This window comes from Podarcis raffonei, chromosome 7 (genome assembly GCF_027172205.1).
Source record: "Podarcis raffonei isolate rPodRaf1 chromosome 7, rPodRaf1.pri, whole genome shotgun sequence".
Classification (NCBI taxonomy): domain Eukaryota; kingdom Metazoa; phylum Chordata; class Lepidosauria; order Squamata; family Lacertidae; genus Podarcis; species Podarcis raffonei.
The window spans coordinates 16,033,536-16,058,697 of NC_070608.1; the positions used below are offsets into that span (position 1 = coordinate 16,033,536).

Below are 25,162 nucleotides of genomic sequence, written 5' to 3' on the forward strand. Positions count from 1 at the left end.
CCTTGGCAGCAAATTCCACTGTCGAACAGCTCTTACTGTCAGGAAGTTCTTCCTAATGTTTAGGTGGAATCTTCTTTCTTGTAGTTTGGATCCATTGCTCCGTGTCCGCTTCTCTGGAGCAGCAGAAAACAACCTTTCTCCCTCCTCTATGTGACATCCTTTTATATATTTGAACATGGCTATCATTTCACCCCTTAACCTCCTCTTCTCCAGGCTAAACATGCCCAGCTCCCTTAGCCGTTCCTCATAAGGCATCGTTTCCAGGCCTTTGACCATTTTGGTTGCCCTCCTCAACTCCTCAAAACTTGACACCCTCAACATTTTGTCAGCCCAGGAAGCAACTGGATACAGGCCCTTAATAATAATAATAATAATAATAATAATAATAATAATAATAATAATGTACAAACCAACATTCTCAGAGTATGTGAAAACCATGGTTTGTTTCATGTGCCCTGCTTCCAAATTGATAAGCACTTTACTATATAAACTTGATATTTAGAGGGAATGCTGAATTCTGACAGACGTCTGTGTGTTGACAAGAGAATAGGTGTCGGACATTTTGGGGGTATCCCTCATTTATGAGTGGGTGGTGTTTTTAATAATAAAGAACTCTACATCATGTCCAAATACAGGAGAACATTATATAATCTATGGCTGTGTATTCGCCATATATTTAAAGCATATGACTTCCCACGAAGACTCCTGGAAACTAGTTTGTTAAGGGTGCTGGGAATTGTAGTTTTGTGAGGGGTAAACTACAGTTTGCAGGCATATTTGCTTTGAATTATGGTATAAACGCAGCCTAATTCTCCACACCAAGGCAGGGCTTTCTGTTCTCTGTTCCCTAGCATACTGGCCAGTTCCATCTCGAATTAAAGCATGCTGTGTTAGTTTTAACAAGGGATAACAGAGATTTTAATTGGCACCTACGCTGACCGGGTCTCGTAGTGCTACTCAATGAATGAATAATAATGTTTTCATGTCCCAAAGTAATAAGGATGCCCACAGAAACTCTAGCCGGGTCAGTTTTCTTTGGAAGAGAAAGCACTAGAGGCAAAATTACTGCATTAATAAATAAATAAATAACCCAGGTAATTACACACTTCCAATATTTCACAGATAAAAGTAGAGACACTCTTTGGTGTACTTGCAACACACTTATTTACAGCTAGACCGTATGTGATGCTCATTTGATTCTATGATTCTATGATTTGCATTACTTCCCAGAACATTTTTAAAGAAAATAGTCCTGAGGGAAGGCATTGAATGAGAGCACAAAGAGCACTGCTGGGAGGTTGTGCATGACCCCTTTCCATTCCCATCATTTGATTATTCAAAAACCCTTCCCAAGCTGGTTTTCCATATGAGGAAAAGACACATGACCCCTGTTGGTGAAAAACAGCCTGGGGAACAGCAGAAAGAAAAATGAGTAAACCACACCTCTCCGCCCTTTGTGCTTTTATTTGCAGCCACCAAGACTGCTTTGCGTCTTAAAAAAGCAAAAGCTAAACATTGCAATACAGTCGTACCTTGGTTCTTGAATGCCTTGGTACTTGTACATTTTGGCTCCTAAACACGGAAGTAAGTATTCTAGTTTTCAAACGTTTTTTGGAAGCCGAACATCCGACACGGTTTCTGCTTGAGTGCAGGAAGCTCCCACAGCCAATCAGAAACCGTGTCTTGGTTTTCTAACAGTTTTGGGAGTCGAACGGACTCCCGGAACGGATTAAGTTCGAGGACCAAGGTTCCACTGTATACTGATACATCAAAATGACTGAAATAAGGATGGAGCTATGTATTTAGATGTGGGTGGCACTGTGGTCTAAACCACTGAGCCTAGGGCTTGCCGATCAGAAGGTCGGCGGTTCGAATCCCCGCGACGGGGTGAGCTCCCGTTGCTCGGTCCCAGCTCCTGCCAACCTAGCAATTCAAAAGCACATCAAAGTGCAAGTAGATAAATAGGTACTGCTCTGGCAGGAAGGTAAATGGCGTTTCCGTGCACTGCTCTGGTTCGCCAGAAGCGGCTTAGTCATGCTGGCCACATGACCTGGAAGCTGTATGCCGGCTCCCTTGGCCAGTAAAGCGAGATGAGCACCGCAACCCCAGATTTGTTCGCGACTGGACTTAACAGTCAGGGGTCCCTTTACCTTTATGTATGCAGAAGCAACAGCTAGCTTCATGGTTTCCCCTACATTGTGATTTTTGTCACACAACCATGTTGAAGAGTATTCTGGGCTCTCTCCTTGCAGGGGCACAAGACCCAGACAGCAAGAGATGTGTCCATGTGATAGCCCAACTATATTATTAGACGGCCCTTTTCACTCCGTTTTATAGGGGAAGTGCAAATATTCTCAATTTCTGAGGACATTCGGTGGTCTGACTAATCCTTATTAAAGGAGACGTCCCAGCGGGCCTGTGATTATAGACCTCCTATTAAAGTGAGCATTGATTCTCGCAGACATGGATTAAAAGCACAGAGCTCCCCTCAGAAAAGTGCCAGCAGTTGACTGCGATACACTTCGCCTTTGGACGGGAACCGCAGTTTCCAGTTTTGAAAGTCTGTCTGTCTCACCATGTTCTTGGCAAAGGGCTCGGCCGTTTGCTCACAGCTCCTAACCCGGCACTAAAAATAATGCCGATTGATTTTCCAGAAGCAGAAAATATACCGTTGAAAACAACCTTTGATCTTCAGAAATAGGTCTGAGGCCCGAGCGCACATAAATTACTTGCCTTTTGTGCATCTGCCGTCTGGAAAAGTAATTGTACGTTTTGGCAGCTCGGCTGTGAGTGGGCTTCTTTGTTTGTGTCTTAACCATTCACAGGTGGCTAGTTTCTACACACACACACACACACACACACGCACGCAACCCTTTCTGTTCTCCATCCAAACCACTGAGAGGCATTATTAAGAGTTCAAGGGCACATTCTAGCATGACTGGGGCTTGCTGAGTTCTCATGGTCACTAAAGAGTCCCAGGGATGCTCCACCGTTGAGTCAAGGTCCTTCTCAAGCACAGAAAGCTGCCTTATTATGAGCCAGATCATTGGCCTATCTTGTTTATTAGTGTCAACACTGACTGACAGTGTCTCTCCAAGGTTTCAGACAGCAAGCATTCGCAACCTGACCTGGAGACACCGGGGATTGTGAAATATACTTGGGAGTCGAGAGTGGATTTCATGCTCTTTATTCAGCTCATAGTGGTGAGGAGAAATGGAAGTTCCCCCAGAATGTCTGCTTTATATATGTTATTTACACAATGGGCTCCACGTGATTGGCTAATTCCGGGATTCACCTGTAGGCCAATCAGGTTGCGGATTCACTTTCACCTGGAGCTGGATTGGGTGGCTCCTGTGGACCAATCAGACTGCTGCCTTTTGGATCCTATTCAACTCAGTACATTACAGATTGGAACTGGCAGCCCCTTGGAAAAAATGGAGCAACAATCCAATTATTCGGATGGACAGCTCCCTTCAATGTTCAATACATCAATAAAAGGGATACACAGATCCTCAGAGTGTTCTTATTTTCCAGGGACAGTCCCAGATTTACAGAAGCCATCCCGGTTTCTGATTTGATCCCAGAAGGTCCTGCTTTTCCTTAGGATGTCCCTATTTTCAATGGAGAAATGTTGGAGGTTATGGAGTTATTCTGAGTTCTGAGCAGAGGAGATAAGTAACTTTACAACCTTTAGAATACATCTGAAGGCAGCCCTGTATAAAGAAGTTTTAAAATGTTTTATTAGGTTTTTACATATGTTGGGAGCCACCCAGAGTGGCTGGGGCAACCCAGTCAGATGGGTGGGGTATAAATAAATAAAATATTGTTATTGTGAGTTAAACCACAGAGCCTAGGACTTACCGATGAGAAGGTCGGCGGTTCGAATCCCCGCGACGGTTGCTCGGTCCCTGCTCCTGCCAACCTAGCAGTTTGAAAGCACATCAAAGTGCAAGTAGATAAATAGATACCACTCCAGCGGGAAGGTAAACAGCGTTTCCGTGCGCTGCTCTGGTTCGCCAGAAGCGGCTTAGTCATGCTGGCCACATGACCCGGAAGCTGTACGCTGGCTCCCTCGGCCAATAAAGCGAGATGAGCGCCGCAACCCCAGAGCTGGTCACGACTGGACCTAATGGTCAGGGGTCCCTTTACTTTTACCTTTACTAGCTTTAACCCTTTGAGTGCATTTTAGATGCAGTTCAATGACCACCTGATTTGCTTCCTGCATTTGGCTGAATCACTGAGTTTGTTGACCTAGATCACTGAGATCACTGAGTTTGTTGCTCTAGTTCAGAAGTGGGGGTACAACCTGTGGCTCTTGGGTTTAACATTATATGTTGTTGTTATTATTGTATTGATATGCTACTGGCATACCAAAATGTCTTCTAAGCAGTTTACGACTATAAAATCAAGACGTAATGAAAATGCACAATAACTTTGCATTGATGAAGATGATGATGAATAATTAAATTTGAATACCGCCCTATACCCTCAGGTCTCAGGGCAGTTCACAGAATAAAATTACAAGGAATACGGCCCCTGAGGGAGAATAAGAGGTTCTCAGCCCCTCTTCTAGTTTCACATTTGGTGTTTGTTTTTATTGCTGCTTGCTGTCTTGAATAGTCCTATAGAAGCTGCTGTTTTAGGATACAGTGGTACCTCTGGTTATGTACTTAATTCGTTCCGGAGGTCCGTTCTTAACCTGAAACTGTTCTTAACCTGAAGCACCACTTTAGCTAATGGTGCTTGCCGCTGCTGCTGCCACGCAATTTCTGTTCTCATCCTGAAGCAAAGTTCTTAACCCGAGGTAGTATTTCTGGGTTAGCGGAGTCTGTAACCTGAAGTGTATGTAACCTGAAGCATATGTAACCTGAGGTACCACTGTATTGCGTGGACAGACGGAGTCCCCAGATCCCGAGCGGTCCCCCCCGTCATGTGGAATAACGACTCAAAACAACGTGCTATGGGATTAAATTGGCCACAACTTTATTAAATTTCAAATGTGGGTAGACCTTGGCTCAGGCATTGGGCGTTCTCCCTCCCCAGTCCCCAGCCGGGGACCTAAGGAGCTTCAGGGTTATCCAGTGTGTGTGGGGGGGGGGATGGGCCGGCTCTGGAGAACATATGTTCAAGCAGAGATAGCTGCCCCCGTTACGCTGCCGCCACAGGGGAGTGCAATGACGACCTTTCAGCGTACGGTCAAAGCCTCCCTTCAGAAACCCCTTTAACGGGGAACCCTGGTATCACCGCCGCAAAGAGGAAGATGGACTAAAGGATTCCGCCCAAGGCCTGATACCGACAAAGTTGTGACGTTTTTGCTACGGGAAAGGCGAAACCTGCCAATGCAGGGAAATTCCTTTCCAGCGACCTTAACGTAGCAGCGCCCGCATAGCTGTGAAGAAAAGTTAACCTGCAAAACCTATGAAGAAAAGTTAACCTGCAAAAGATGACATTAACTGAGGGTGGGTAGGGTGAGAGAAGCTCTGGAGCCAAGTGAGGATTCCCAGGTAAGATCCTCCCTCTATTGTGTGGGCAGGTAATCCCTCCCCTACCTGGCCTGGTCTCCTTGGCAACGCTTCCCCTAGGTGGGATTGGACAACTGACTGAGGTAGGCGGAGACCTCCAGGTATCCCACCTGAGGGAAGGCAAAGCCAAGCCTATGCTGATGGGGCCGCTCCAGATCTAGGGCTGCGCGCGTCCACGCAAAGGGCGCCCCCCGTTTTAAGCGGGGAGCGGTCATTGTGATTAGTATTATGACTGACGTTATTGCAAACCACTTTGATCGTGCTTTTTTGGGAGGAATAGTGGGATAAAAAACGTTTAAGTGGGATGTTGCAATGCTTTGTTTTGCACTTGTATTTACTGAACACATAAACATATTAAGGTGGGGTTATTGTCCAAAATTTCTCAGAAACTGCAATGGTCCTCAGATCTAACTGCTTAAATAAGATGTTTGTCGTCACTTGAATGCCTGTCTAGTCAATTGTTTTGGCTGCTCCCATGGTGGAAAATGTAGCCATACTGCGATTATATACAAAAAAGCGGCCCTCAGTTAACTTTCTTGTGCTGGGATTTGGTATGTGTGTACATATGTGTGTTAACCCAACAAATTGCTGGATAACTGGAATCATTGGAAGTAGAAATATATTTAAGACTATTAACAGCACAATCCTATATAATCTCCTCAATGTGCTTTAGCCCCATATACTGTTTTTACTCGAATCTAATGCTCACTTTTTTTGGCCAAATTATGTTCCGAAAATTGAGGTGCTCGTTAGATTCGATGGCACATTTACATTCGCCAGCAAATACTTTTTTGGCTTCAAGGTTCTGAAAATTGAGGTGCACATTAGATTCGATGTCACATTAGACCCGAGTAAATATGGTATTTATTTGGTCATTTAAAAAACAAACAAACCCTGCCTTGCCATATTTCCCAAAGAAACTCAAGGCAGATGGCAATAACGCTACAATATAAAACAAATAACATTCCAAACCCAATAACACAAATTGAAGTTCCTGGGAGTAAGTCCCATTGAAATCAATAGGGCTAAAACTGCACTGTAGTGGCCAGTATTTCTGAAAATACGTGAATTAAAATGTCCTGTTTACAAGCTTTTTGTATAAAAACATTACCAGTGGCTTCTTCTTTTTTCATTTTGCACCATCTAGTGGCAGCACAAAGGAAAACATTAGTGAAAGCAGCCATTAACTGTAAATTGTTAACGCTATATGAACAGCACACAAAATTCATTCCTGAGGTCCGTTCTTAACCCGAAGCTGTTCTTAACCTGAGGCGCACTTTCGCTAATAGGGCCTCCCGCTGCCGCTGCTGCGTGATTTCCGTTCTCATCCTGGGGCAAAGTTCGCAACCTGAGGTCCTACTTCCGGGTTAGTGGAGTTTGTAACCCAAAGTGTTTGTAGCCCGAAACGTTTGTAACCCAAGGTACCACTGTGTAGTATTTATAAAGTTCCCTGTATTCGCCTTCTTGGGACTAGCGATCCAGTTCAGGATGCTACCAAATTTCCTCACTTCTCTGGGCAATTGTTGATTTGGTTGAAAACCTTTTAGACCAGGCATAGGCAAACTTGGCCCTCCAGATGTTTTGGAACTAAAACTCCCATATCCCTAGCTAACAGGACCAGTGGTCAGGGATGATGGGAGTTGTAGTCCCAAAACATCTGGAGGGTTGAGGTTCGGGATGCCTGTTTTAGACCAGTCACCAGACTTTAAATAAATCACTATTGCATCACCAGAAAAGGGAACACAGATTTCCATCAAGTTTTCTTAATCCATAGGTAAAGGTAAATGGACCCCTGACAATTAGGTCCAGTCACGGACGACTCTGGGATTGTGGCGCTCATCTCGCTTTATTGGCCGAGGGAGCTGGCGTACAGCTTCCGGGTCAAGTGGCCAGCATGACTAAGCTGCTTCTGGCAAACCAGAGCAGTGCACGGAAATGCCGTTTACCTTCCCACCAGAGCGGTACTTATTTATCTACTTGCACTTTGATGTGCTTTCAAACTGCTAGGTTGACAGGAGCTGGGACTGAGCAACAGGAGCTCACCCCATCGCAGGGATTCGAACCGCCGACCTTTTGATCGACAAGTCCTGGGATCTGTGGTTTAACCCACAGCGCCACCCGTGTCTTAATCCATATATAGCTGCAAATTTAGAAATGAGCAATGTCTAGTGATTTGGAAGTGAAAGCAAGTTTGTGCCAGGAATCGTTCTCTCTCCTCTTCACCTGTGCAGGCCAAAGTAACCCCCCTAAAAGCCTCTCTTGAGGGTTGGGGGGACTTTTGTGGGATGAGTTGTACATTGCTGCAAAAAAAAGAGGGAGAACTGCTCTGAATTAAGCAGAGCAACCATGTTTCAGCAGAGTGCATGAGCTGTGTTTTGCACCAGGTTTTTCAAAGCCAGCTTCAATCGATGACTCAAAAACAGATTGCATTTTGAGTACCCAAGGTGCATACCCCACAACAGTCCCAATTAAATCAGGACATCTTGTTTGTTGAGTGCTGCAGCCCCAAAAGACATTCAGGGTACAATCTTTCACGGGTCACATGACTCATGCAGCAGTGCATCCCAGAAGATGTGTGTCCTGGTTTTCCACTGTGACTTGTTGGAGGGTATGAGTTTAAAGCTAAAAAGGTAAAGGAGCCCTGGACAGTTAAGGCCAGTCAAAGGCAGCTATGGAATTGCAGCACTCATCTCACTTTCAGGCCAAGGCAGCCAGCGTTTGCCCACAGACAGCTTTCTGGGTCATGCAGCCAGCATGGCTAAACCACTTCTGGCACAACAGAACACCGTGACAGAAACCAGAGTGCATGGAAACGCCGTTTACCTTCCTGCTGCAGCGGTACCTATTTATCTACTTGCACTGGCGTGCTTTCAAACTGCTAGGTTGGCAGGAGCTGGGACAGAGCAACAGGAGATCACTCTCTTGTGCAGATTTGAACCGCCGACCTTCCAATTGGCAAGCCCAAAAGACTCAGCGGTTTAGACCACAGCACCACCCGCGTATAACTGAAACACACACCAGGGATGGCCCTAAATTGTGACGTCCTCAGGGTATGTGTGTAATCCCACTTTCTACCTGTAATTTGGGATCCTCGTGCAGCCTCTGTTTCACAGACTTGCAGATAAACAAAATACAGCACTCTTTGGCAGCTAGCTTTCGGGGGAAAGTTGGCCCAGGGGAGGAGAAAGGCATGGGGGGCTGGGGAATCAAAAGTTAAGGTGATTTGGTATCCTTTTATTCAATTTGTTAATATAAGTGACTCAACTGGTGTGAGGTTCTACCATCCCCTGACATCCCAGCCACAGCGGAGGCCCCCCTTTTCCTTTCCTTTCTTCCGCTGTTGTAAAGAATGACACTGCCGCTGTAAATTTATTGTTCTATTTATTGAAAATGACATTAATATATATATTTAAAAACACACTCCTTCTCCCACCCCCGTTGCAAAACAGCTCACCAGCGACTTCAGTTCCATCAGCTGTGTTAAAACATTTTCCCCCCTCTTTAAAAATTTGCCCCTCCTCACTTGAGCCCAAGCAAGTAATGGGGTCTGTGATGGTTTAGCAGGGAGCGCAAAGCCAGCCCAGCTTCTACACCCCGATATAAAAGACTGCACTTCAACCACTGAGCATCTTTCGAGCTGAATAACAGCAGGCAGACTTATGAATGCTTCACAGCACTCTCCTATTCATAAGCTTATAGCTTCAGTATTGTTTGAACATTTACAGAAGACTTAGATTGTATGGCGTACACTTCTGTTTGCATTGCTGTTTCTATAAAACGTGGAACTACCTTTTTTATGAAAGGTGGGCCAGGAGATTTATAAGGTTTGCTTTCTCACCTAGCAAGTGGGTCACATCCTTCAGAGCAGGACGCAAACAGTCCAGTCTAAACTTAAAGTGGAGAACTGTACAAAAATGGGGCATTTGCCATCCAGAGGCCCATTGAAATAGTCTATACTGGGGCTCCACAATGTATGTGCTTCATAAGTAGACCAATGCTCATGTGAATTAGCTCCTAACATCACCTTTACCTCCACACAAGTCGATTTCAGCAAGCTAACTTGCGCAGAACACATTTCAGTTACAACTTCTGTCCTGTTGCAAGCTACTTTTTAAGTATTAGAAGTTTTTCCTTTTGTCAGGACACTCTGAAACCCCCGCAGGAACCAGTTCATATGTTGAGACCAACAGGAGAAAGAAAAAGAGAGACACTAATCTTCCTTTGAATACAAGTACCCAGTGCTAGTCTAACCGTGAAGTGGCATAACAGCAGTCAGGGCCTGCCTATGACATTTTTGCACCTGAGGCAACCCCCCAAAATGGCACCCTGTTCCTCACTAGGGAAGAAGGGGTGAGTGAAGATCTACATCAGGAATGAGGGGAGGGGGCGGAGATTGGCATTGGGATTTCCTCTGTGGACCCTGCTGCCTGAAGCAGGCCCCTCACCTGACCTCATGTGTGGGAAGGCCCTGACGTCCATGGCACAGAATCTCCCACTCTTGGCCATATTACCAGCTGCTTCAGGGCAGGGGCGCCCCTTTGGCAACGTCATGCACCAGCAGAAGAAGGTGAGGTGGTAGCAGACTGAGAGGCAGGGGCGTACGAAGTGGGGAGCAGAGGGGGCAGGCCACCCCGGGTGCCACTTGGGGGGGGGGTTGACAAGATGGCCCCTGCCTCCCCCCAGCTGTAGAGCGGCCAATGGCACGTGCAGTCCATATAGGTGCTGCTTGCGCGCCATCCATACAGGCTGCCGCACATGTGTACTCCATACAGGCTGCCGCACATGTGCAGTCTGTACAGGATGCCACTTGTGCGGCAGCCTGAATGGATGCTGTGCAAGTGGCAGCCCGTACAGCGTGCACATGTGCAGCATCCTGTACAATCGCCACACATGCGCAGTACGTATGCCATGCCACACATGCGCAGTACGTACGGGCTGCTGCACATGCACACACCGTACGGTCGCTGTGAAACCAGCAGCCTGTATGGACACCGTGGAAGCGGCAGCCCATACGGAGTGCGCATGTGCAGCATCCCGTACAATTGCCGCACATGCGCAGTACGTATGTGCTGCCACACACGTGGTACGTACGGGCTGCTGCACATGCACACACCGTACAGTTGCCGTGCAAACAGCAGCCTGTATGTTCAAGCGGCAGCCCATATGGCCACCGCGCATGCGCACTCTGTACAGGCTGCCACACATGCACACTCTGTACAGTCACCTTGCAAGTGGCAGCCTGTACGGACACTATGCAAGCAGCAGCCCATGCAGCTGCCACGCATGCACACTCTGTACGGGATGCCACACATGCGCAGTCCGTACGGGCTGGAGAGGGTTCCTCCGCCACTGCTGGGAGGAGGGAGAGAGAAAGTTTGTGTGTGCATCGGCTGCAGCTGGAGCAGAGAAAGGGTGAGCTGCTTCAAGGTGCAAGTGCTTTGCAAGGAAGATGAAATAATAATAGGAAAACATGTTTTCGCCTGCTGCAACTGTGATTGGCAAAAAATACGTTCCTCCTTAAAAACTGGCTGCGGAAGGACTCACGTGCCTAACTTGGGTTTTGTATCAGCATTAAGATCCTTGGCCCATCACTCTGCAAGAAACACGCTGTGCTCAACTCCTGGCTGCAGTTACTGGGGCGACAATAAGGCCAGTGCTCATCCAAGCATCTGTGCCCATGAATTTTGCAAACAGTTTGTTCGGCAAGAAGAACGTGGAAACATGACCACAGGCAAGCAAATACACAAAGCGGAGGACCAAGAAGTTTTAGTGCTTGCAGAGGTTCTAAGAAACCCTTATACTAATAAAAGATGTAACATGCTGAGCTGTTACATTTCTCCCCCCGGGACTAATATTACGACGGGGTGGCAATGCTTGAAGAAAGATTTCAAGGAACTCCACAGGAACTGAGCTGGGTCATTTACAGAACCAGATGGAAATCACATTGCATCTTTAAAGTACTTTTTCTTTCCCAAAAAGTAAAAAGAGACACCCAGCAGGGTAATATTGTTCGCTGCCCATTTCCACGCTTCGCTTTTAAGGAACTTTTTACATATTAAATATTCACCCCCTTTTGGAAATCGTCATCAGTTATGTGTTTGCAATCAGCCGGCTCGGCGGAGCTTTCTATAGAAAGTGTTGTTATCCTGAGGACAGTTGCCATGGCAAACACAGTTTGTGACGGACATCACAGGGTGCCTGATAATGTTGCCTTCAGGACAGCGGAAATCCACGTGGATGGTTTTCGTGGCCCGGGGGGTGCAACAACGTCCGTCACTGCAGATGCCACAATAACGGGGTTTATACAGATGGATGCTGGTGCAGTTGTCGTACTTCAAGTGGACAGGTGTCGGAGACTTCTTGGTGCGGACACACCTCTTCCCCTTCTAATAGGGAGATGAAGACATGACACAACAGACATGCAAAAGTTAATAGTGACCTAGCACCGCCATGTCTGAAAGAAGCTTTGAGGGGGTTAAGCAGCGTCTCCACCCCCATCGTTCAGCCCGGACACTGAGGTCCACCTCCGAGGGCCTTCTGGCGGTTCCCTCACTGCAAGGTTACAGGGAACCAGGCAGAGGGCCTTCTTGGTAGTGATGCCCAGATGTCAAGGAGATAAACAACTATCTGACTTTTAGAAGACACCTGAAGGCAGCCCTGTTTAGGTTTTTAATGTTTGATGTTTTATCATGTTTTTAATATTCTGTTGGGAGCTGCCCAGAGTGGCTGGGGAAACCCAGCCAGATGGGCAGGGTATAAATAAATAAATAAATAAATAAATAAATAAATAAATAATAATAATAATTGTTATTATTATTATTAATTAGACTACCAACAGCAATGAGGTAAAATCAAGCATCGCCTTGCTCTAGGCATGCAATGAGCATTAGAAGCAAAAAAAATTTACTTATTTCACTAAATGCCCCTGCTTGATCGGCTGTGAGGGGAGAAGAGGCAGGCAAAATCGACTTTGAACAGATCTGCCACTAGCAACACCTTGGGAGGTAAGACCTCATTTTTGAGAAAGGCAGCAGATGGGAGGGTTGTGCTCCTGCTTTCTAGACTGAAATTAGTAAGGCTACAACAGTGCAGCTTGAAGCAGAAATGAAGCGTGAAGCTCGGGCGAAGGGTGCTATATAAATTTAAATAATAATAATAATAATAATAATAATAATAATATCACTAAGGGTGCTCAAGAAAGCATGTCCACCTTTCTCCCCTCCAAAGCCAGTGTTTTATGGTGCTTGCCTTCTGGGAGAAGTAGCTAGTGCAAAAGGACCATGCAGCCTGAGCCGTACCTTATCTGGCAGGCGAGCACTTTCGCAAGGCCGCACCTCACAGAGCCTGGTCTGCTTCACCATCTCACACGCTGCGTTCTTGTTGGTGACCCGAGTGGAGAAGCCCATTCCGCAGCTCGTGGAGCACGCACTCCACTCTGTCGTCTGCTCGATGCAGTTGGAACTCGAATCGGATGCGTCGATCCCAAGGGTGGCTTCTTGTCTGTATGCTAAAGGGCAGGTGGTGGTTTAAAGAACAAACAAACCTGGGTTACTGCCAGGCTTCGGGGAATTGGCTTCCTCCTCCATGACAGCAAATAAGCAGATCAAATGAAAGGAAAGTCTTATCCGTTAGTTTCTATCATAAACACAGCAAGAGACAAAAGAAAGCGTCTCGCTAGAATGGCGGTGCTCCCAATTAAGGCCTACCACCCCCTCCGTCCCTATTAAATCTACGTCACTCCTATGTCTTATAATCTGAGCTTGTACCGTCTCTGTGCTTTCTGTTCTGCCACTTTCTGAGCTCTCTGTGACTTTGGAGAAGGGGGGGGGGTGAATGATGTCCAGAGACTGTGAATCTGTTAACCCTCTCTCTTCCAGTGTTCCTTCTCGTAGCATGTTCCCCATCTACTACTTCCCAGCTTCTGCCTTCTGAACTATGTCCCTCTGCAAACCACTGTTCTAAACCTATACTGTCCTCCTGCTCCTGGGAAGATTCGGGGTCAGGGGGAGGAGGCAGCTCCCACCATTCCTCCTCATCGCCGTCCTCCACAGCACAGTCCCTGTGCTTGACATTGAAAAATTCCTAATATATCTTTGGCTCAAACATTCATTGTACCAAGCATTGCCATATTTTAGCCTAGCAGAGAGCATGAACAGTCTACCAATAGACTGGGGCGGGTGTACAAACCTACTTTATTGACCCATCTAGCTTCGCAGAATTGGCAGCACCTGTTTTCCGTGTTATTAAGTCAGTAAGCCTGCAAGTTACACAGAGGTCACTTTGCAGGGATCATGCCAAAAGCCAAAATCCTGCACAGACAAAAATCCATTGGGTTCAATGGCGGGTAGGATTGCCGAAGTCATATTTCCTGCAACCCTGCCCCATTCTTAAATTTGTTTTTGTTTTTTGCCACATGCGTAAAGTTGAATGCACACAGGCTGAGGGCTTACTGTACTGAATTTTGAATTATTGTGACACACCTTGGTATCTGCTGGTGAAGGGGAGGAAATAAATTCAATATTATTAATTATTAACATTGATAGTGGTGAAATATACTCGGAGTGGAGTGTGGATTTCATGCTCTTTATTCAGCTCATAGTAGTGAGGAATGGAATTTCCCCTGAAATGTCTGCTTTATATACATTATTTACACAATGGGCCCCACGCGATTGGCTAATTCTGGGATTCACCTGTAGGCCAATCAGGTTGCGGATTCACTTCCACCTGGAGCTGGATTGGGTGGCTCCTGTGGACCAGTCAGACTGCTGCATTCTGGATCCTATTGTTCTAGGACCAATCAGACTGCTGCATTCTGGATCCTATTCACCTCAGTACATAACAAGCGGTGATGGTGAAATAGCCTCCCATTGCTGCTCTTCCATGACTAATATTCAGAGGCATGCAGTTCTTATCCTGGAGGCAGCAGGGACCCATCCTGGCTAGTATAAATAGCAGTTCAGTAGCCACATTTCCGTTTACAGCTTTTGTCACCAACATCTCCTTTAAAGGTGCAGTGAGCAAGGCTGCACATATCCGGCATAAAGAAGTTAGCTTCTTACCACTAGAGGAAATTCCCAATATTTAATCAGCTAAATAAGTTATTTAGTTTAAACATATATCAGCTCGTTTTGTGTCTTCTTGAATAATAATAATTCTATTGTCTCATTTCAGATATTCACTATGCATGTTTTTCAAGCCTGTCCTCAAAGCCTTAATGGTTAGCCATTTGTTTTAAGTAAATTCTCAAGAAGCCAAGTCTCTATACCAGTTTCAATGCTTACGTAGCTCAGTCCTGGACAGGGGTGGATCTTTGTTGTTGTTGTTTAGTCGTTTAGTCGTGTCCGACTCTTTGTGACCCCATAGACCAGAGCACGCCAGGCACTCCTGTCTTCCACTGCCTCCTGCAGTTTGGTCAAACTCATGCTGGTAGCTTTGAGAACACTGTCCAACCATCTCATCCTCTGCCATCCCCTTCTCCTTGTGCCCTCCATCTTTCCCATCATCAGGGTCTTTTCCAGGGAGTCTTCTCTTCTCATGAGGTGGCCAAAGTATTGGAGCCTCAGCTTCAGGATGTGTCCTTCCAGTGAGCACTCAGGGCTGATTTCCTTAAGAATGGATAGGTTTTATCTTCTTGCAGTCCATGGGACTCTCAAGAGTCTCCTCCAGCACCATAATTCAAAAGCATCAATTCTTCAGCATTCAGCCTTCTTTATGGTCCAGCTCTGACTTCCATACATCACTACTGGGAAAAGGGGCGGATCTACTACGAAACTAATGAAGGTTATGCTTCAAGGCCCCTAATCTGGAGGGGCCCGAGATGCAACTTTGGTCCGTGTTGCTTTTTTAAAAAATGGGTCTAGTAGACCCAATTTGAGTCACGTGACTTAAACTGGTTAACTTTTTGTTGTGTATATTTCAACGATCCCGGAGTTTGAGTCAGTAGCACAGATTGTGTAAAGTGTTGCAGTAAGTTGACTAATGTCATTTTCCCCGCCTTTAAAACAGAGATCAAGAAGAATAACAAGGAGTTTAGGGAAGTACTTGTGTGGATACCGAAAATGTAAACTCCTGGAAAAATTGTGGCGGGCGATCTGTCGTGAAACAACCCCATTGAAGATGATAACAGTGGTTAACCCAGATCATTGCTAGTTGTGAAGGTGGACCTCATAACAGCTCAGGCTTCAAGGCCCCCCAAACGTAGGTCCACCATGGAGGAGTGGAGGTACACCTCTCAGCTTAACCCACATCACAAGGTTGGTGCATAGCTGTTAACATTTCCCTTTTTTATGGGAAATTCTCTTATTCCAAATAGGATTCCTCGCAAGAAAAGGGAAAAGTTGACAGCTATGGGTTGGTGCAAGCGGAGAGTGTGTGTCGGAGGTGGGGAGAAAAGGCCCATACATTTCAGCTCCTTGGAGGAAAAGGTAGGAATAAAATAAACAGTTATCTCCACCTTCTGCATCTGTTTTTGTCAGGGCAACTAAGCATGACGCTCACCTTTCAGCTTAGCCAACCATATCTGCTGAGTAAACTTCCATCATAGGATTTCAGCTATGCTTGTTTATGGTTTGTCCAAACGTAATAGAACTTGATTTCTTTATGTCTAGAGCCATAAAGTAATTCCACTAAATAAAATTATTACTTGGCAATTTTTAAAACCCATGCACGCTTATATAGGCATACTCTTGCCCAATGATGAGAAAGGACTTCCAGAGGGTTTATTACACTGTCCCATTGACATCATGGCATGCTCTTTAAGCTGTAAAAAATGTAAACATTACTAAGGTTTTATGGGCAGGAGAATCAAGAGATAGGAAGCCAACTGGATGCGACAACCGTGAGAAGTGACCTTGAGAAGGCTATGATGCCATAAGGCTTTTAAAAAGGCACATTTGGACTTATGGCCTTCTTAAGGAGTCTGAGCAAGTTTTGTGTAAAGCTTTTTTGCTCCACTGAAACCAATATAAAAGTATGTTTCCTCATTCTCCTGTACGTAGCATGGTGTCCAAAAACACCATAGCCTCCCAAACTGACTTCTGAAAGCACAGGAGGATGTTTACTAAGTTATAAGGTACCATACTCCATGGGGCAAGAGAACAGAGGCTGTTATCAGCATAAGCAGCATAGTGAAGTGGTAGATTCAACAGTGCCACTTTGAATTACAGATGGGGGAAACCGAATGCTCACCTAAATTGACTCCTCCATGTAACACCATATAACACCAGTCCTAAAGAATCTTCACTGGCTCCCAGTGCGTTTCTAGCACAATTCAAAGTGTTGGTGCTGACCTTGAAAGTCCTAAAAGGCCGTGGCCCTGTATGCCTGAAGGAACATCTCCATCCCCATCATCCAGCCCAGACACTGAGGTCCAGCACCGAGGATATTCTGCTGGTTCCCTCACTGCAAGAAGCGAAGTTACAGGGAACCAGGCAGAGGGCCTTCTCGGTAGTGGCGCCCGCCCTGTGGAACGTCCTCCCATCAGATGTCAAGGAAATAAGCAGCTATCTGACTTTTAGAAGACATCTGAAGGCAGCCCTGTATCGGGAAGCTTTAATGTTTGATGCTTTATTATTTTTTATATATTCTGCAAGCCACCCAGCATGGCTGGCGAAACCCAGCCAGCTAGGCAGGGTATAAATAATAAAATTATTATTATAAAATTATTAATAAGCAGAACACCAGGAGGGGATAAGGCTGGAATTTCTCCCAGGTGGGGAGCAGTGTAATAGCAAGCGTAAGAGTGGCCCAATTGATGTGGGATGCCTTGCCAGGCACCGGGCCCCAACAATGTACTGTTTTAGGCAGATGGTAAAGATGCAGCTGTTTCAAAACTTCCTCCAACAGATTATTTTTCTGGTTTGTTCTGATACCCTTTCTCCCGATGGTGGCTGGAATAACCAGTCAGATGGGCAGGGTACAATAAATTTATTATTACCATTGTCGTTGTTATTGCAGTATTGTGGTTTTCATCTTTTAATTGGTTTTCTACTTCATGGGTGGGTTTGGAATGGGGGGTTAGTATATTTAAGATTGCTGTGACATCCTGGTTCATCAGCTGCCCTTTGAGTTGATTTTGGAAAACTAGGAAAGAAACATTTCAAAGAAAACACCTTCTGTTAAGTTAAAAAGGTAAAGGTAAAGGACTCCTGACGGTTAAGTCCAGTCGCAGACAACTCTGGGGTTGCAGCGCTCATCTCGCTTTACAGGCCGAGGTCCGCAGACAGTTTTTCCGGGTCATGTGGCCAGCATGACTAAGCCGCTTCTGGCACAATGGAACACTGAAACCAGAGGAGCACACGCCGCTTACCTTCCCTCCAGATAGGTACCTATTTATCTACTTGTACTTTTGGGCGTGCTTTCAAACTGCTAGGTTGGCAGGAGCTGGGACCAAGCAATGGGAGCTCACCCCGTCGTGGGGATTCGAACCGCCGACCTTCTGATTGGCAAGCCCAAAAGCCTCAGTGGTTTAGACCACAGCACCACCCACGTCCCTTCTGTTAAGTTAGGCCATTGGAAAAGAACCCAGAAGAACTAGCTTTCGAACTCCCAGATGGCTTACCTGCCATTGCAAAGCCTCCGACATCCACATCTGCTTTGGGGTCGCACGACCACTGCTCACAGCACTCCTTGGGGACCTCGATTTTCCTTGGGAAGGGGCAGTCGGGCCCAGGAAGCAGCAAGTCGAGGCTGCAGAGGGGTATGCAGCCGATCTGCCCATCTTGGCAAGTACAGTGGTATTTGCAGCTCGGCTGGAACGTCTCGCCACTCCGGTAAATAATCCCATCGAACACGCAGTTGTCTCCTTCGAGGTCTGAAGCAAAGAAGGGAAACATTCGAGCTGCGTGAAGACCTAGCACACACACCAGAGCATTCTAAGCTCCTGTTTCTGCCCAATTGTCATGAAGAGAACATGCATATATCTATGCAAGGAAACCCTGTGACACAGAGAGTCAGAAAAGTGTTTGTTTGGAAGGCTCGCAGGTCAACTACGGCACATCTAGGTCTTCTCCAGCGGTGGGTGCACTGTGGTGTTGTGGTTAGAATGCCGGACTAAGACCTGAGAGACCAGGGTTCAAATGCCCACTCAGATGTGAAGCAGTTTGGGTGACCTTGGGCAAGTTGCAGTCTTATTTTTACAGCGAACCTGTGAGGCAGGGTTAGACTAAAATGGGGCCTAGGAAAACCACGTATGCCACCTTGAGTTGCTTGGAAGAAAGGTGGCATATAGCTCAAATGAATAAATCCTTATTTGCATTCTTGAGAGTTTCAAAGCATTTTCATGCAGGAGACTTAAAGTTTGCTCTTTTAGATATTAATAGGGAATGCAGTGTATATTTTTTATTTTAAAGATTTATACGACACTTTTTATCTTCAGAATCTCCCAAATGGGGTCTCCAGCTGTTTTTGGACTACAATTCCCATCATCCTTGACCACTGGTCCTGCTAGCTAGGGATGATAGGAGTTGTAGTCCCAAAACAGCTGGAGACCCAAGTTTAGGAAACCCCGCAAGCAGCACAGAATAGAATAAACTAGGGGTTCCCCAAATTGTGGTCCATGAAGCTTCATTTACGTGCTTTGTGGCTGAAGACAGGAGATGGTGCGTGCATCTGTTGTATTAAATATTCATATTGATTTTAATTTTATTTTTCATTATGGTAATGCAAGAAAATATAGCACATAATAAAAAAGCAATTAAAATGAGATTAAAAAATAATATCACATCTAACACTGAGCACTGCAATTGCTACAACAGGCAGAAAAATCATTAAGTGGTCTGCCCAGACCTCCAGCAATTTCCTAGAGGTATGAGAGAGAGAAAAGTCTGGGGACCCCTAGAATTTGATACAAAACCTCTCTAAGATGGGGTGGGGGCAGCAAAGGGATCCTGAAACAAGTGTGGTGTCAAAGCTACTCTCTGTAGCTCCAGCTGCCAGGCTTATGGGTACTATTTATTTACATATAAAATATTTCCACCCCTCTTTTTAGCTACAAGGGCTTGCAGATGATTTTTATTTTATTTTTTTAAAAAAGCAGCCCCTGCCCTCAGGGACTTGCGATCAAAATGAAAAGCAAATGAGGAGGGAGAAGGAAAAAAAGCAAACTCAGACACCCAACCTTAAAATTACAAAAATATTCTCATGACAAAGTTGGAAACTGTTCAGGGAAAGAAGAAGAAGATATCCCGCTTTATCACTACCCAAAGGAGTCTCAAAGCGGCTAACAATCTCCTTTCCCTTCCTCCCCCACAACAAACACTCTGTGAGGTGAGTGGGGCTGAGAGACTTCAGAGAAGTGTGACTAGCACAAGGTCACCCAGCAGCTGCATGTGGAGGAACGGGGAATCGAACCCGGTTCACCAGATTGCGAGTCCACCGCTCTTAACCCCTACACCACACTGGCTCTCCAGTAGTGGCCTTGCTTCCTTTCTGTTCCACTTCTGGACCCAAATGAAACGGCTACTGTGAGGCGATCACTGAACAAAATCTCTAAAGACGTCTGGTCCCCCAGCAGAGCTGATGGAATAGCATTCTTCCCTTCTCTCCTCTGTGCAACCTTAGGGCAAATATTCCTATCCAGGAAGTCTTCTGCCAGGCAGTACCTGCTCCTCAGGGTGGGGCAACGCATTCAAGCTGGAAGGAATGCAATTCCCTTCTCATGTTTAGATAGCAAGACAGCTAAGAGATTGATTTCTCTTCTAAATTCTGCATCATCTCTTGCAAACATGAAAACATGAGAGCAAACTATCGCCTATGAGCATGTTCTCTGTCTTTGGTAACAAACACAACCAAAGTGGTCCCAAAATTAGGCTGGTCATGTAACCAAATGGTTCCAGAGATGGTTTCAAGCCAGGTCATTTTCTTATATTGTTCCTTCCATTAAATGTCCTGCACTAAGTAGTATGTAGGTTAAATCACAGAGCCTAAGACTTCCCGATCAGAAGGTCGGCGGTTTAAATCCCCGCAACGGGGTGAGCTCCCGTTGCTCGGTCCCAGCTCCTGCCCACCTAGCAGTTCAAAAGCACATCAAAGTGTAAGTAGATATATATACCTTCCGGCGGGAAGGTAAACGGCATTTCCGTGCGCTGCTCTGGTTCTCCAGAAGTCGCTTAGTCATGCTGGCCACATGACCCGGAAGCTGTACGCCGGCTCCCTCAGCCAATAAAGCGAGATGAGCGCCGCAACCCCAGAGTCGGCCACGACTGGACCTAATGGTCAGGGGTCCCTTTACCTTTACTAAGTAGTAAAACACTTTCTTTACCAAAGCGTTTGAGATAAGAAAACCAATCTAACTCAGAAGCTGCTCTGCAAAATCAAGAAATCTGCATTTCCCTCTTAATTTGAGTTCAGTACAGATTTTAAGTATGCATTCAGTTTTTTTTAAAAAAATGAAATAAAATCCCTAAAATATGGCCCGGTTCACACAACTCTAAAACAGGGTTCATTATATTATGAGTTAGCATTATTTGTGAGCGTTTGTCAGGATATAGCTTGCTTACTGCAAGTAAACCATGTCCTGAAGCCATGGTTTGTTATTATTGACTTAGAAACCTTGGTTTGTTTGGCCTCCCCATTCCAGATGCTCATCAAGATACAAAGGCATGTACACTTGGAAAGCAAGCCCAACTTTTTGGGGGGGTGGGGATCCATGGTTTGTCTGATCATCTGTGGGACAACTCATGGTTTACTTGTGGTTTGTTAAACAAGCCGCAGTTTAGTGTTATCTGTGAACCAGGCCAATGCCTTCAAATATCTGTATTATTTCATCTGTGGTTATGCAGAATCCCCTCCCCATTGCTCTTTTTTATTCCTTTCAGTTCCTTTTTTCCCCCCAGGATCTCCTTGAGAGCCAGTGTGGTGTAGTGGTTAAGAGCACTAGTCTCGTAACCTGGGAAACTGGGTTCGCGTCTCCGCTCCTCCACATGCAGCTGCTGGGTGACCTTGGGCTAGTCACACTTCTTTGAAGTCTCTCAGCCCCACTCACCTCACAGAGTGTTTGTTGTGGGGGAGGAAGGGAAAGGAGAATGTTAGCTGCTTTGAGACTCCTGAAGGGGAGTGAAAGGCGGGATATCAAATCCAAACTACTCTTCTTCTTCTTCTTCTTCTTCTTCTTCTTCTTCTTCTTCTTCTTCTTCTTCTCCTTTACACCCTCTGTTGTGCCATTGCTTCTGCCTCCATCCTCAGCGAACACCAAGCTTTGTACAATTTGTCTTCCTTTCCAACCAGCATGAAGTTAAGGCTGCTAACTAGACTCATGTGTGCCTCCCTAGTTTGTAGAGTTCCAGTTGCAGATTGAAGCGTTTTTGCATGAAATTCTTGATCTCCAGATTGGAAACTGGGTCAACATTCCTCACAACATGCAGCAAATACATGTTACAAACACAAGATACATTCCAGAGTTGTGAAGTCATCAAGTATTTGGAGCTGGGAAGGAATCTAGATTATGCACTGGGATGTCCACATCTGACTAGATCCTGCTCAGTTAAGGCATATCATACAAAGCTCAGCTGTGGACGCTTTTAAGTGGTATTAACAAAAGCCATCAAGCCATCCCTGTGTGGCAGAATGGGGAAAGGAAGCCTTAGCAGGAAGTTGTTCTACTTTAAGAAGAAGAAAGATACAGGTTCTTGCACCAGCCTCCCAAGTAGTTGTACACAAACCACGCTCAGCTCCAGCCCCCTATCTGACCATAAGGACGGCTGCTGCATGGATAGATAGATAGATAGATGATAGATAGATAGATTACATGTATTCTACAGCTCCAAGTGGCACCAATGACCGCACCAGTGCCCATTATGACTGGTAGGGTGGCAGGTAAGGAGGCCCACAGTAGGTGGCGCCAGAGCAAATGACAGACAGAACCAGCTGATTCTACTTTTGTCCCCAGCTGCCTCCTCTTTGCTGAGATCTACAAGGGCAACACTGAGATTAAAGAGGAAGCGGACAGCCAGGTTGTTGGTAAGGAGGCAGGAAAGTGGAGGTTGCCTGAGGTTGGTGGGGCAGAGTCCCACCCCACTTTCAGACCAGCCTCCACTGCTCCCCATCCATTCCATCCTCCTGAGTACTCTACAAGGCAGGTAAGTCCAAGAGAAAGCGATCAGCCTAAGTTCACCAGGTGAACTTCTAAAGGGGGTCAAGGATTTGAACCTAGGTCTCCCTAACCCAAACAAGGCACTCTGCAAATGCCAAGTGTTGCTGTTAACGTTACGAATTGTTCACCACTAAGCGCCTGTCTCCTTTGGCACCTGGTCACACCATTCGTTACACAAATACACTTTCCCTCATTACTGAGAGGAGATATGAGATCCATCCATCTTCAAAGATCTCAAGGGCTGTCACACCGAAGAAGGGGCAAGCTTCTTTTCTCCTACTCCGGAGGGTAGGATTTGAATCAAGGGCTTCAATTTACAAGAAAGGAAATTCCAACTAAACATCAAGAAGAACTTTCTGAAGGTAAGATATGCTAGACAGGGGGACAGTCTCCCACAGGAGGTTGTGGACTCTCCTTCCTTGGAGAATCCTCCGGAAAAACAATCTCTCAAAGGACCTGTTGATGGCATTTTACCATTGTACTGTTGAGAGTGTATTAACTTATGGTCTGTGTGTGTGGTTTGGGAGCTGCACGGTCAGGGGAAAAACAATGCTGTCCAGGGTTGTAAAGATTGCAAAGAGAATAATTGGGTGCACTCTTCCCACCTTGGATCAAATCTATGCTTCCAGGTGCCATAAGAAAGCTGCAGAGATAGTGCAGGATAGTGCGCACCCGGAAATGATCTCTTTCAGCTTCTGCCTTCTGGAAGAAGGTACAGGGTTATAAAGACTAGGACTAGCCAACTGAGAAACAGTTTTTATCCAAATGCGATTTTGGTTTTAAACGCAGTGTAAGGTAGTATATTGTATTTAATTATGGGGTTTCAGAGTTTTTAGGAGGTTAACCAGGCTGGGATAGCAGGCTTGTTGGTTTTTGAATGTCTATTGTAGATTTTTTTTCAATTTCGTTGTTATGTATGGGACAATGACAATAAAGATTATTGTATCATAAAAGCAGATGTTGGGTGACCATCTGCCATGGATGCTTTAGCTGAGATTCCTTAATTGCAGGGGGTTGGACTAGATGACCCTTAGGGTCCCTTCCAATTCGACAAGTCTATGATCTTCTACCATCAGAGGAAGGCAGAAAGCCCAGGTTTCATTCCCTGGTATCTCCAGGCAGGATTTGGGAGAGAACCCTGCCCCAGAGCCACTGCCAGTCAGGGAAGACCATACAGCACCAATGGTCCTAGAATCAGAACTGTAGAGCTGGAAGTGAAGCCCATGGTCATCTAGTCCAATCCCAGGCCGCTACACCATCATTTTAGAAATTAAGTAGTGATGTATGGAAGTGAGAGCTGGACCATAAAGAAGGCTGATCTCAGAAGAATTGATACTTTTGAATCATGGTTCTGGAGGAGACTCTTGAGAGTCCCATGGAATGCAAGAAGATCAAACCTATCCATTCTGAGGGAAATCAGCCCTGAGTGCTCACTGGAAGGACGGATCCTGAAGCTGAGGCTCCAATACTTTGGCCACCTCATGAGAAGAGAAGACTCCCTGGAAAAGACCCTGATATTGGGAAAGATGGAGGGCACAAGGAGAAGGGGACGACAGAGGACGAGATGGTGGGACGGTGTTCTCGAAGCTACGAACATGAGTTTGACCAAACTGCGGGAGGCAGTGGAAGACAGGAGTGCCTGGCGTGCTCTGGTTCATGGGGTCATGAAGAGACAGACACGACTAAACGACTAAACAACAACAACAGTGGGGGAAGAACAGAGAGAGATCGAGGGCGGGAGGAGGGCCTGTCCCCCACCCCACCCCACCCCAAAATCCAGCCACTTACCCACGCAGACCCCCAAGCCAGCCTCGCTCCCTGCGTCCCGGTGACAGTGGAGGCCGCTGCTCTCATCGCAGGGCATCAGCCGCGAGCAGCTCTCCCCGCGCTGCCGAGCGCACGTCGGGCAACAAGCGCAGCCGTCCAGCACCGTCGGTACGCCGGGGGCGCAAGCGGGCGGCTCGGCGGGGCAATCGCACGGCAGCCGGCACTCGGGCTCCTCGTGGCCGCGCACCTGGAAGGGAGGGGCGGGGAAGGAGAGAGATACAAGCACCGTCAGCAAAGGCCCTTCGTCGTCCCGCGGGTCGCACGTCGAGCGAGCGGGGGGAATGCGCCGCTTCTGCGCGCAAGCAAGCAAGCCGCATTCACCTTGCACAGGAGGAGCAGGAGGAAGAGGAAGGGGAGGAAGGCGATCCTGGCTCCCCGCGACGGCTCCGCGCGCTCCGGCTCCGCGCTGCGCTCGGCATCCCCCATCGCGATGGATGGGCATTGCCACACGCGCGCATCCGTCGGCGCAGGTTATATACAGCGCCTCGGCGCTCCTCGCCCTGCCATTGGACGGTGCCGGGGCGACCTGGGTCCAATCCCAGGCCTTGGTGTCAAGTTCGGGGGAGGGAGGGGCGGGAGGTGATCGGTAAATGATCAGCAGAGGTTCTGCTCTCCAGTGTAACGGTGGAAACGCGCGTGGTACCTGGGATCAGGGAATCGACGCCTCTAATTTTCCAAAGGGGAGCTCGTCCTTTCTTAGGGGAGGGGAGGGGAGGCGGGGGAG

At 46.6% G+C, this 25,162-nt stretch overlaps 1 protein-coding gene across 1 annotated transcript; it reads right to left on the reverse strand.

The window, feature by feature from the left end:
• Positions 1–11,273: 11,273 nt before the first annotated feature.
• On the reverse strand, positions 11,274–24,897 carry CCN3 (cellular communication network factor 3). Its single transcript, XM_053395387.1, has 5 exons — positions 24,760–24,897; positions 24,400–24,625; positions 18,082–18,333; positions 12,821–13,029; positions 11,274–11,908 (listed from the first exon to the last, which is right to left on the reverse strand). Exons 1-5 carry the CDS (start codon positions 24,862–24,864, stop codon positions 11,627–11,629), a joined length of 1,074 nt encoding a protein of 357 aa, XP_053251362.1. The 5' UTR covers positions 24,865–24,897; the 3' UTR covers positions 11,274–11,626.
• Between the last annotated feature and the right edge of the window lie 265 nt (positions 24,898–25,162).